Raw genomic sequence first — 14,134 nt, 5'->3', positions numbered from 1 at the left:
TATAATGCCGGTGATAAATGACAAACTGCAGAAAAGGGGTACCGGCACTTTAAGGAGAGCTGACCTCTGCTGGAAGCTGGATGCTGAAAGCAGGTAGATCTGTAGCTGGAAGCTGGTGAATCCAAATGGATCGGAGAGTCAGGCTACACCGCAGATGGAATGCTGGTGCGGGTCTCTGTAGTGGAAGGATTGACACAGGAGCTGGAACCTGGAAGACAATCACAGGAAAGAGACAAACTGGAACTAGGTTTGACAACCAAAGCACTGACGCCTTCCTTGCTCAGGCACAGCATATTTATACCTGCAGCAAGGAAGGGGTTGGCTAGGCAATTATGCAAATCAACAATACAGACAGCAGATTGGTGGAAATGATCAGATGACAAAATCCAAGATGGCTGCGCCCATGCAGACACTTGGAGGGAAGTTTGGTTTGTAATCCATGTGAGAATTGAAGCAGCAATGGCGGCGCCGGCCACAGGAGACAGGAGACGCCAGACTGATGAATGCACATCCAAACCACGCGGGCACAGCGGAGGCCGCGGCTGACGTAATCGCCACTCTGACACTTTGCATGCAGAAACTCAGGGACGGCGGCGGAGGCCGCGGGAGACGCCATGCCAGATGTAATATGGCGTTTACTGTGACCGCGTCTCAGAGAGACAGGAGAGGATGCAGGAATGTAAACATCAGGATAACAGATGGGATCCGGTCCTGGAGCGCTGAGCCAGCCTTAGGAGGCATCTGATGGGTAAGAAATGGCGTCCAGATACCCGGATCGTGACAGTCTTTTTTCGATCACTTAATACAATTACCATCAGCTCTATAAGGTGTATTACTTTTTGCCTTATGTACGTGTGTGTGTTATCTAAATGGGTGAGTGAGGAAACAAGGTTCATTACACCTACACCACAGACCATAGGGGTATCCTCAAGCTGACCCTGGTGAACCCCCCTTTACATTAAAGAAGATAAAGGATTAGGTTAAGGTACCACCAAGAATAGAGATCTATAAATGAGTAGTTTAGTATTGTGTGACCCTATCACATAACTCCTTACTCCAATACAGGTGAGCAGGTGTTATAGCAGTCATGGATGTTAGCTAAATTCCTCTAAATACGCAATATTAATTACAGATTCAGCTGAATATTTCACATTCTTACCATTTGGTTAAGCATACTATGGGCGGGATTCAAATCTTTTACTGCCCCTGATCTCCCGTCTAAAGTGACGGGAGATTGCGGGGCGATATTTTATGGCCCCCTGTTATCACGCTGATCACGCCCATAAGAGATGGGTTTAGCCGCGTAAAGCAGCTAAACCCGACTAAAGTCATGGGCGGGATTGCGAAAAGTCCTGTTTGGGCGTCCAAACGGGTCACTTTTCGTGCATTTTAGCTCGCCACCCCAGGGGGTAGCGAGCTGAAATGCTGATATCGAGCCCATCGGCAGTAATATTTGAATACTGCCGGAGGGCGCGATGGGGGGCGGGAGGGCAGCTGGAAGATTTGAATCCCGCCCAAAGTATGGCTTTCATAGTAAAAACAATGGTCATCTGGGTGACTTGAATTTTGCAAAAATTACCCAGTCAATCCTTTTACGACCCAAATGAGGCAAACTAATAGTAGTAGTAGTAGTAGTAGTAGTAGTGGTGGTAGTAGTAGTAGTAGTAGTAGTAGTAGTGGTAGTAGTAATAATAATAGTAATAATATTGTGTGTCTATGGCCATGCGAAACTTCCATTATTTTAGGTTTGGGTGGACATCTTCTTTAACAGAGATGAAAACTGCAACTCCTTTCGTCATCAAAATGGTCATTATGAATGGCTAGGGAACTAAGTAGCGGTGGGTATATCTTCCCAAATACATAGTTTAAGGACAGGATCGTAGCATCAGTCTGAATTGCTCATATCATACCCTGTTCTACTCTCTTTAACTAAATATGCCGCACTGCTACTGAGGCCCTTGGCCAATTGCGATTTTGTATTGTCATGTGACATGTCATGTGGGTTTATTAAGCGATAATTGTCTCAGGCTTTTGCTGTGCACAAAAAGTTATTTATTTTAATGCAAAAATGGTGGGCTATAATTAAGAATAAGATGATGACATTTTCAACGAATAGGGTTCACATTATGGAAAATTGTAAAATGTTGGTACATACTGTATAATGAGAAGTAGTTTTGATAAACCACCAACACTCATAAACCTGTTTATTCTAAGACCTGCTATTGGATAGTGCAGGGCAGGTTACCGCACATCCCCGCTTCATATATAACTGGACTGGCAGGTAAACTTACCTTTGGTTGCCAATTTTTTTCTATTACAAGAGGAGGAAAAGGATGCCATATTTTTTGCACTATACTAACATATAATACACTTATGACTTATCGCAGGTAGGGAGGTGTTACTTGTCTATGCTTTTTTTCCCCTCATGTTCCTGGGTTATACTGTATGTTGCCAACACTTTACAGTCATCCTTTGTACACAGTGTACTGTTTACTCTTTTTCCCTCAGTGTCTGTCTGTCCTCACTTGCAAAGAGCTTGAACTAAGAGAACAGTAGATTTCAAATAGCAAAGGTATTGCTTTGAATTTCTTGCTGTGTGATTCTGTCATTTGGATGCATTAAAAAAAATGTGGGGTCCCTGTGCACAACTAAAGCATATCTTATACCTTTTGTGTTTAGGAGTACATGCTTTACCTCCAGAGACTGGAGCAGAGATCAGAGGAACAATTTTATGAACACTGGTGGAACCCTCATTGTCAGCCTCACTGCAATCGCAATATTGTGAATCCTGTTTAATCTCTACAGTGTACCTGCACTGATAAAGGTATAAACATTTATATCAGGTGAATCTTTTATTTACCACATGCGACATGCCCGCAGCCCACTAACCTTTGATTCCTCAACACTAACTCTCTATTATTGAATGACAGGGTGCCGCATACATTACTACCACTGTGTCAGGAAGCTGACACGTTTACTGGATGACTCTTCGCACTGTTATTGGTAAATAACACCTGTTAAATACCATTTAAGATTGCAGGAAACTTCAGGCAATTTGGTTAGGGAATGGTCAGCTCTATCCATCACTTAGAGCACAAGGAGAGTATGAAAATTCCTAAAATGCCCAAAGAGGCATGTTGCAAAATAAACATGGGAAAACAGGAGAGGTATGTAAACTATTGGAGTCTGCATTCTGTCTCCACCAGAAAATCCAGAGTCTGCATTATAAAGCAAACAGAGATCAAAGGTATGCATGTTCTTCACACCAGAGATTTGTTTTATTATGGGTCATTTGCAAGGCTCCACAGTGTAGAGAAGAGGATATACATATAATACTGGGTCAGCATTGTATTATTTTACACCAGAAATCTTGGGTCTGTATTGTGTCGCTGACAGAGACCTAAAATGTATATTGTGCAGCCATCAGAGGGGTGTAGTATATTTTGTTGACATCCATCATGTTGATAATGATGAAATATCGACATAAGTAGAATGTCACCAAACATCCATTGCGGTCTAGTTGTGACTTATCTGGTCAAGTGGCTCCAGTGAAGTCTTCCAGGTTCGATGTTCAGGTGATGATGGCTTCCAGTGGCCCTCCCAGTGGCAGGCTTGGACTGGCTCACAGGGGTACAGGGGAAACCACCGGTGGGCCCTATTGCCTGGGGGCCCACTTCCTACTCTAGGGATCAGGTTCCAGACTGTGCACTTGAATTATACATTATGCATATGTTACCTTATACTGGACTATGGTGTATTTTCTGCAGTGCATTGCTGTTATTAATCTGGTAAAATATAATGCATGCATCAGCTGAATTTAATGTATATATATATATAAAGGGGCGCAGACATTGCACTCTCTAATAGTTAGTCAAACCAATGAGGTGGAAGGCCACACTCCCTCTGCAAACTGGCCACACCCCTAACATAGGCCCCTACCACTGCATTCCCCTGGTGGGCCCCACATGCCCCAGTCCGACACTGCCCAGTGGTGAGTATATCCCTAACCCTCCCCCTAGTGCCTAGTCCTAACCCTAACCCTCCCCTCCATAGCCTAACCCTAGTCCCTTCCCACTGGTCCATGCAGAATGTTGTCCTTTCACATGTTGACATTCTGCACATGCTGACATGTTTAATATGGACATTTAACAATGTTGGCATTGTTACTGTGGACAGTAGGACTGTTGACATTGAAAATGTGAACATTATGAGTACATCCCCATCAGAGATATCTGATCTATATTGTATTGCTGCCAGCGATTTGGGTGGTTTGTGGTCTTGAAGAACCATTTAATAACAGTGAGGGGACATCAGAACTGTATTTATTACTTTGTGTCGCTATTGTACAATTGAATGTATTTGCTAAATTGGTAGAAATGTTGCTAAATATGTGCTTTTCATCAAAAATATAGGCCTAGGCTTGGTTTCCACCTCTGAGAATGTAATAGAAAAGTGCCTTTTCCAGTCAGGAAATTTGATGCCCCTATAAACCCACCCACTTCACCCCTGGAATCTAATTAATGCTCTTCACTGCCGATGATTAGTGGGACCTGTACATATACTGTACATTCACACTGCAGCAAAGGGATCCAAAAGATAAAAGCCTATACATTGTATTACTCTCTACCCACCGGTAGAGACTCATAGTAATGCCTGCAGTGGCTGTGGGCCCCTTCACTGTGGCGGGCCTTGTTGCAATGTTCTGCCACTGAATTAAACTAATATTTTCACCCCTAATATATTTGTAAAATAGTATTTCCCTTATAAGATAATTATTAATTTTATCTGCCGCCTTACTCAATACATACGACTGCCTTCTTTAGAAGTCTGTTGTGATTGCCCTGCTTCTGATTGACTAGATAGGTCACATCATACAGCACGGAGCCATCTCCTCTGTCATAGCCACCTTATTTTTTAAGCGGGTTTGTCGGTAGTTCTCAGATGGCTTCTAATGCCGCTGCTTAGTAAATATGAGGCTTCTATCCTTCTATTCGTAAAAACATAGATAATGCTCTGATGTTCTATTGAAAAGTCTGCTGTGGTTTTCTGTAGGTTTGGGCCTCAGTAAATCTACAGGATGCAATCCCACCTATAAACAGTCACAAACCACAGAATATGCAAAATCGTCACTTAGTAAATAAGTTCCCTACTGAGATAATGACATATATATTATATATTATGTGTATATATTAGAGATGAGCGCCGGAAATTTTTCGGGTTTTGTGTTTTGGTTTTGGGTTCGGTTCCGCGGCCGTGTTTTGGGTTCGACCGCGTTTTGGCAAAACCTCACCGAATTTTTTTTGTCGGATTCGGGTGTGTTTTGGATTCGGGTGTTTTTTTAAAAAAACCCTAAAAAACAACTTAAATCATAGAATTTGGGGGTAATTTTGATCCCAAAGTATTATTAACCTCAAAAAACATAATTTACACTCATTTTCAGCCTATTCTGAACACATCACACCTCACAATATTATTTTTAGTCCTAAAATTTGCACCGAGGTCGCTGTGTGAGTAAGATAAGCGACCCTAGTGGCCGACACAAACACCGGGCCCATCTAGGAGTGGCACTGCAGTGTCACGCAGGATGGCCCTTCCAAAAAACCCTCCCCAAACAGCACATGACGCAAAGAAAAAAAGAGGCGCAATGAGGTAGCTGACTGTGTGAGTAAGATTAGCGACCCTAGTGGCCGACACAAACACCGGGCACATCTAGGAGTGGCACTGCAGTGTCACGCAGGATGTCCCTTCCAAAAAACCCTCCCCAAACAGCACATGACGCAAAGAAAAAAAGAGGCGCAATGAGGTAGCTGTGTGAGTAAGATTAGCGACCCTAGTGGCCGACACAAACACCGGGCCCATCTAGGAGTGGCACTGCAGTGTCACGCAGGATGTCCCTTCCAAAAAACCCTCCCCAATCAGCACATGATGCAAAGAAAAAGAAAAGAAAAAAGAGGTGCAAGATGGAATTATCCTTGGGCCCTCCCACCCACCCTTATGTTGTATAAACAAAACAGGACATGCACACTTTAACCAACCCATCATTTCAGTGACAGGGTCTGCCACACGACTGTGACTGATATGACGGGTTGGTTTGGACCCCCCCCAAAAAAGAAGCAATTAATCTCTCCTTGCACAAACTGGCTCTACAGAGGCAAGATGTCCACCTCATCTTCACCCTCCGATATATCACCGTGTACATCCCCCTCCTCACAGATTATCAATTCGTCCCCACTGGAATCCACCATCTCAGCTCCCTGTGTACTTTGTGGAGGCAATTGCTGCTGGTCAATGTCTCCGCGGAGGAATTGATTATAATTCATTTTAATGAACATCATCTTCTCCACATTTTCTGGATGTAACCTCGTACGCCGATTGCTGACAAGGTGAGCGGCGGCACTAAACACTCTTTCGGAGTACACACTTGTGGGAGGGCAACTTAGGTAGAATAAAGCCAGTTTGTGCAAGGGCCTCCAAATTGCCTCTTTTTCCTGCCAGTATAAGTACGGACTGTGTGACGTGCCTACTTGGATGCGGTCACTCATATAATCCTCCACCATTCTATCAATGTTGAGAGAATCATATGCAGTGACAGTAGACGACATGTCCGTAATCGTTGTCAGGTCCTTCAGTCCGGACCAGATGTCAGCATCAGCAGTCGCTCCAGACTGCCCTGCATCACCGCCAGCGGGTGGGCTCGGAATTCTGAGCCTTTTCCTCGCACCCCCAGTTGCGGGAGAATGTGAAGGAGGAGATGTTGACAGGTCGCGTTCCGCTTGACTTGACAATTTTGTCACCAGCAGGTCTTTCAACCCCAGCAGACCTGTGTCTGCCGGAAAGAGAGATCCAAGGTAGGCTTTAAATCTAGGATCGAGCACGGTGGCCAAAATGTAGTGCTCTGATTTCAACAGATTGACCACCCGTGAATCCTTGTTAAGCGAATTAAGGGCTGCATCCACAAGTCCCACATGCCTAGCGGAATCGCTCCGTGTTAGCTCCTTCTTCAATGCCTCCAGCTTCTTCTGCAAAAGCCTGATGAGGGGAATGACCTGACTCAGGCTGGCAGTGTCTGAACTGACTTCACGTGTGGCAAGTTCAAAGGGCATCAGAACCTTGCACAACGTTGAAATCATTCTCCACTGCACTTGAGACAGGTGCATTCCATCTCCTATATCGTGCTCAATTGTATAGGCTTGAATGGCCTTTTGCTGCTCCTCCAACCTCTGAAGCATATAGAGGGTTGAATTCCACCTCGTTACCACTTCTTGCTTCAGATGATGGCAGGGCAGGTTCAGTAGTTTTTGGTGGTGCTCCAGTCTTCTGTACGTGGTGCCTGTACGCCGAAAGTGTCCCGCAATTTTTCTGGCCACCGACAGCATCTCTTGCACGCCCCTGTCGTTTTTTAAAAAATTCTGCACCACCAAATTCAAGGTATGTGCAAAACATGGGACGTGCTGGAATTTGCCCATATTTAATGCACACACAATATTGCTGGCGTTGTCCGATGCCACAAATCCACAGGAGAGTCCAATTGGGGTAAGCCATTCCGCGATGATCTTCCTCAGTTGCCGTAAGAGGTTTTCAGCTGTGTGCGTATTCTGGAAAGCGGTGATACAAAGCGTAGCCTGCCTAGGAAAGAGTTGGCGTTTGCGAGATGCTGCTACTGGTGCCGCCGCTGCTGTTCTTGCGGCGGGAGTCCATACATCTACCCAGTGGGCTGTCACAGTCATATAGTCCTGACCCTGCCCTGCTCCACTTGTCCACATGTCCGTGGTTAAGTGGACATTGGGTACAACTGCATTTTTTAGGACACTGGTGAGTCTTTTTCTGACGTCCGTGTACATTCTCGGTATCGCCTGCCTAGAGAAGTGGAACCTAGATGGTATTTGGTAACGGGGGCACACTGCCTCAATAAATTGTCTAGTTCCCTGTGAACTAACGGCGGATACCGGACGCACGTCTAACACCAACATAGTTGTCAAGGACTCAGTTATCCGCTTTGCAGTAGGATGACTGCTGTGATATTTCATCTTCCTCGCAAAGGACTGTTGAACAGTCAATTGCTTACTGGAAGTAGTACAAGTGGGCTTACGACTTCCCCTCTGGGATGACCATCGACTCCCAGCGGCAACAACAGCAGCGCCAGCAGCAGTAGGCGTTACACGCAAGGATGCATCGGAGGAATCCCAGGCAGGAGAGGACTCGTCAGACTTGCCAGTGACATGGCCTGCAGGACTATTGGCATTCCTGGGGAAGGAGGAAATTGACACTGAGGGAGTTGGTGGGGTGGTTTGTGTGAGCTTGGTTACAAGAGGAAGGGATTTACTGGTCAGTGGACTGCTTCCGCTGTCACCCAAAGTTTTTGAACTTGTCACTGACTTATTATGAATGCGCTGCAGGTGACGTATAAGGGAGGATGTTCCGAGGTGGTTAACGTCCTTACCCCTACTTATTACAGCTTGACAAAGGGAACACACGGCTTGACACCTGTTGTCCGCATTTCTGGTGAAATACCTCCACACCGAAGAGCTGATTTTTTTGGTATTTTCACCTGGCATGTCAACGGCCATATTCCTCCCACGGACAACAGGTGTCTCCCCGGGTGCCTGACTTAAACAAACCACCTCACCATCAGAATCCTCCTGGTCAATTTCCTCCCCAGCGCCAGCAACACCCATATCCTCCTCATCCTGGTGTACTTCAACACTGACATCTTCAATCTGACTATCAGGAACTGGACTGCGGGTGCTCCTTCCAGCACTTGCAGGGGGCATGCAAATAGTGGAAGGCGCATGCTCTTCACGTCCAGTGTTGGGAAGGTCAGGCATCGCAAACGACACAATTGGACTCTCCTTGTGGATTTGGGATTTCAAAGAACGCACAGTTCTTTGCGGTGCTTTTGCCAGCTTGAGTCTTTTCAGTTTTCTAGCGAGAGGCTGAGTGCTTCCATCCTCATGTGAAGCTGAACCACTAGCCATGAACATAGGCCAGGGCCTCAGCCGTTCCTTGCCACTCCGTGTGGTAAATGGCATATTGGCAAGTTTACGCTTCTCCTCCGACAATTTTATTTTAGGTTTTGGAGTCCTTTTTTTTCTGATATTTGGTGTTTTGGATTTGACATGCTCTGTACTATGACATTGGGCATCGGCCTTGGCAGACGACGTTGCTGGCATTTCATCGTCTCGGCCATGACTAGTGGCAGCAGCTTCAGCACGAGGTGGAAGTGGATCTTGATCTTTCCCTAATTTTGGAACCTCAACTTTTTTGTTCTCCATATTTTATAGGCAGAACTAAAAGGCACCTCAGGTAAACAATGGAGATGGATGGATTGGATACTAGTATACAATTATGGACGGACTGCCACGGTTAGGTGGTATAAAAAAACCACGGTTAGGTGGTATATATTATAATAATAATACAATTATGGATGGACGGACTGCCTGCCGACTGCCGACACAGAGGTAGCCACAGCCGTGAACTACCGCACTGTACACTGGTTGATAAAGAGATAGTAGTATACTCGCAACAACTAGTATGACACTATGACGACGGTATAAAGAATGAAAAAAAAACCACGGTTAGGTGGTATATATTATAATAATAATACAATTATGGATGGACGGACTGCCTGCCGACTGCCGACACAGAGGTAGCCACAGCCGTGAACTACCGCACTGTACACTGGTTGATAAAGAGATAGTAGTATACTCGTAACAACTAGTATGACACTATGACGACGGTATAAAGAATGAAAAAAAAACCACGGTTAGGTGGTATATATTATAATAATAATACAATTATGGATGGACGGACTGCCTGCCGACTGCCGACACAGAGGTAGCCACAGCCGTGAACTACCGCACTGTACACTGGTTGATAAAGAGATAGTAGTATACTCGTAACAACTAGTATGACACTATGACGACGGTATAAAGAATGCAAAAAAAACCACAGTTAGGTGGTATATATTATAATAATAATACAATTATGGATGGACGGACTGCCTGCCGACTGCCGACACAGAGGTAGCCACAGCCGTGAACTACCGCACTGTACACTGGTTGATAAAGAGATAGTAGTATACTCGTAACAACTAGTATGACACTATGACGGTATAAAGAATGAAAAAAAAACCACGGTTAGGTGGTATATATTATAATAATAATACAATTATGGATGGACGGACTGCCTGCCGACTGCCGACACAGAGGTAGCCACAGCCGTGAACTACCGCACTGTACACTGGTTGATAAAGAGATAGTAGTATACTCGTAACAATTAGGATGACACTATGACGGTATAAAGAATGAAAAAAAAACCACGGTTAGGTGGTAGGTATATAATAATAAATAATACAATTCTGGTCGGACGGACTGCCTGCCGTGTGCCGACACAGAGGTAGCCACAGCCGTGAACTACCGCACTGTACACTGGTTGATAAAGAGATAGTAGTATACTCGTAACAATTAGGATGACACTATGACGGTATAAAGAATGAAAAAAAAACCACGGTTAGGTGGTAGGTATATAATAATAAATAATACAATTCTGGTCGGACGGACTGCCTGCCGTGTGCCGACACAGAGGTAGCCACAGCCGTGAACTACCGCACTGTACACTGGTTGATAAAGAGATAGTAGTATACTCGTAACAATTAGGATGACACTATGACGGTATAAAGAATGAAAAAAAAACCACGGTTAGGTGGTAGGTATATAATAATAAATAATACAATTCTGGTCGGACGGACGGACTGCCTGCCGTGTGCCGACACAGAGGTAGCCACAGCCGTGAACTACCGCACTGTACACTGGTTGATAAAGAGATAGTAGTATACTCGTAACAATTAGGATGACACTATGACGGTATAAAGAATGAAAAAAAAACCACGGTTAGGTGGTAGGTATATAATAATAAATAATACAATTCTGGTCGGACGGACTGCCTGCCGTGTGCCGACACAGAGGTAGCCACAGCCGTGAACTACCGCACTGTACACTGGTTGATAAAGAGATAGTAGTATACTCGTAACAATTAGGATGACACTATGACGGTATAAAGAATGAAAAAAAAACCACGGTTAGGTGGTAGGTATATAATAATAAATAATACAATTCTGGTCGGACGGACTGCCTGCCGTGTGCCGACACAGAGGTAGCCACAGCCGTGAACTACCGCACTGTACTGTGTCTGCTGCTAATATAGACTGGTTGATATTTAAAGAGATATTAGTAGTATACAACAATACTATACTGGTGGTCAGGCACTGGTCACCACTCCTGCAGCAAAAGTGTGCACTGTTAATTAATATAATTGTACTCCTGGCTCCTGCTAACAACCTGCAGTGCTCCCCAGTCTCCCCCACAATTAATTATAAGCTTTTAATTTATACATTGATGACTGTGCAGCACACTGGGCTGAGCTGAGTGCACACAGACTGAGTCACACTGTGTGACTGACTGTGCTGTGTATCGTTTTTTTTTTCAGGCAGAGAACGGATATAGCAGAGAGAAGTGAACGGATATATTATATTAAATAAAAGTTAACTAGCAACTGCACTGGTCACTGACTGTGGTAAACTAACTCTGTCTGCGACTCTGCACAATCTCTCTCTATCTAATCTATCTATCTCTATTCTAATGGAGAGGACGCCAGACACGTCCTCTCCCTATCAATCTCAATGCACGAGTGAAAATGGCGGCGACGCGCGGCTCCTTATATAGAATCCGAGTCTCGCGATAGAATCCGAGCCTCGCGAGAATCCGACAGCGTCATGATGACGTTCGGGCGCGCTCGGGTTAACCGAGCAAGGCGGGAAGATCCGAGTCGCTCGGACCCGTGGAAAAAAAAGTGAAGTTCGTGCGGGTTCGGATTCAAAGAAACCGAACCCGCTCATCTCTAGTATATATAGATATATTATATAGATATATAAAATAATATATATGTATATGTGTCACTATCTCAGTAGGGGAACCAAAAATGTGTGATTTTGAATTTTGGATAAGGGATACTCAACCCTGTATATTAGATAGTATCCTTTCATTTTACATTATGGAATATTTCTGTCTGTCTATCAATCTATCTCCCTCTAAAGGATATACCTCCTGTATGGATTGGATAGCACAGATTTTGTAATGCAGAACTAGGTAAAATGGACATGAACCACAAGTCTTTATGGCCAGTAACACTGAACTTATGTCATCTTTCTTTTAGATCTGGATATTGACCTAATAGAATTCTCACCACAGAACAGGAACGTGTGATGCTCCCGTAATGGAAACAGCTATTTCATTACTGTTAACTGTGCGCCACCTATTGCCAGGCAAGTTAATAGCACATGCTAGCTGGACCGGGTTTTTAAATTGCATTACAAATTGTAGAAGAAGCAACCAATCAACCGCTGATGTATCACGTAATTAATCAGTTGGGCATTTATAAATCACAAATTGTCCAAATGTAAACAAATAAAAAGGGATTGAATTTAATCTAATGTCTTTGGGCAGAATATGGAATTCGGCTGCATCTGCATGTAGATGGATATAGTACAATGTTAAATTACAATATAACTAACAGTTCTTTTGAAGATCTACTTATTCTTGCTAGTTTAGTAACATGTTTATGAAAAAGTGTATAAAAAGCTTTTAAACATTGTATTCTATTGTATATATACATGCATGAATTACTGTACACCCATATAAGCTATTAATTTGTCAGCCACAATAAAATCATTGCAAGTAAAGAAGATATTTTCATTTTGTATTATTAACATTATAAATATTGTGTTTGCATGTTTTGCTGTAACAAATTGAACACATTATTTTTTGTGTTTTTCCCGCAGACAAATGGTAATAAAGCATACAGTACTATATATTGCTATCATAGGTACTAAGGTATAACTAAGTCCCAGTATTAAGTTTCCTGCAGAGACTACATGGAGCAACAGGTTTTTCTCAACACCATCATTGCCACATTCAGATAAACGAATTTTTTTACATTTGGATTCTATCAGAAAAACTTTAGCTCACTTCTGCAAAAAAAGTTGCATCCTTTTTATGTTTTGAAATAAATGAGGATCTCCATCTGTGCTCAGAATCTGCTGCATCTATGCGACCGCTCCTATCCATACATTGGTGAAAACAGCCATCAGCAGCAGCCGCACACATTTCCACAACTCCAGTACTCGGTACATGACATCCATCTGAAGGACGGGTCTCTGCATACGCTCACCTCTAAATAGCCTGCAGTTTCCTTTACATGTGTGAATGCCCTATTTGAAGTTGCATAGTTATACCAACTCCGTCATAGGTGGAGATCTGACTGAGATGCGTACTCCAAATCGCCTGCATGCCATAGCATCAGTGACGCCATGCAATATAGAGAACATCAGTGACTGCCATATAACACAGAGAACACCAGTAACCACCATTTAATGCAGAGAAAATTAGTAACTACCATTTAATACCAATCGCATCAGTGATCACCATATAATATGGTGAGCGTGAGTAATCACCTTACAATGCAGAGAACTAAGTGATTGCTATATCATTCAGATAGCATCACAGTGATCAGAGATCATCAGTGACAGTAATATAATACAGAGAACATTCTTGTGACTGACATATAATGCAGGGAACATTACAGTGATTGCCATTTAACGTAGAGAGCATCAGTGACTACTATAAAATGCAGAGAACATCACAATCTGCTATATAATGCAAAGAACAGTAAAGTGACCACCATATAATGTAGAAATCATCACAGTGACCACTATGTAATGCAGGGAATATAACAGTGATCAACATATAATACAGAGAACATCACAGTGACTGCCATATAATAAATAAAATAGTTAATCCCACCTGAGTTTGCAGCTCTCTTGTAGTAAAGGATTGTGAACTTAAAGTGGGTCTGGAAAAAAAATCTTAAAATAGCCTTACATGGTGAGAACTGAATCCACACGTGTGTAGGGTTAGCATACCATTATCCAAATCCACTTTAGTGACTATCCTTCTGTTTCGCAAATGCTGATGCTAAATTCCTATCACAACTAATAGTAGAAAAATTGTCAGAATGGTCACTAGTCAATGAGACTACAATCAGATGCAAAATGATTTAGTTATTGAATATAATTCATTTA

The 14,134-nt window shown here is 43.4% G+C and overlaps 1 protein-coding gene across 2 annotated transcripts in view; it reads left to right on the top strand.

The window, feature by feature from the left end:
- Positions 1-12,735, top strand: part of C3H17orf67 (chromosome 3 C17orf67 homolog) — a 98,883-nt gene extending 86,148 nt beyond the window's left edge. For both annotated transcript variants that reach the window (XM_063961284.1, XM_063961285.1), the window contains exons 3-4: positions 2,680-2,824; positions 12,211-12,735. In XM_063961284.1, the coding sequence (XP_063817354.1) occupies positions 2,680-2,796 (117 nt within the window). In that variant the 3' untranslated portion in view covers positions 2,797-2,824; positions 12,211-12,735. The remainder of the gene's footprint in view (positions 1-2,679; positions 2,825-12,210) is intronic.
- The last annotated feature ends 1,399 nt before the right edge of the window (positions 12,736-14,134 follow it).

This window comes from Pseudophryne corroboree, chromosome 3, assembly GCF_028390025.1.
Source record: "Pseudophryne corroboree isolate aPseCor3 chromosome 3, aPseCor3.hap2, whole genome shotgun sequence".
NCBI lineage: Eukaryota > Metazoa > Chordata > Amphibia > Anura > Myobatrachidae > Pseudophryne > Pseudophryne corroboree.
The sequence above is the reverse complement of the archived record's forward strand: the minus strand, read 5'-3'. Positions and strand labels throughout refer to the sequence as shown.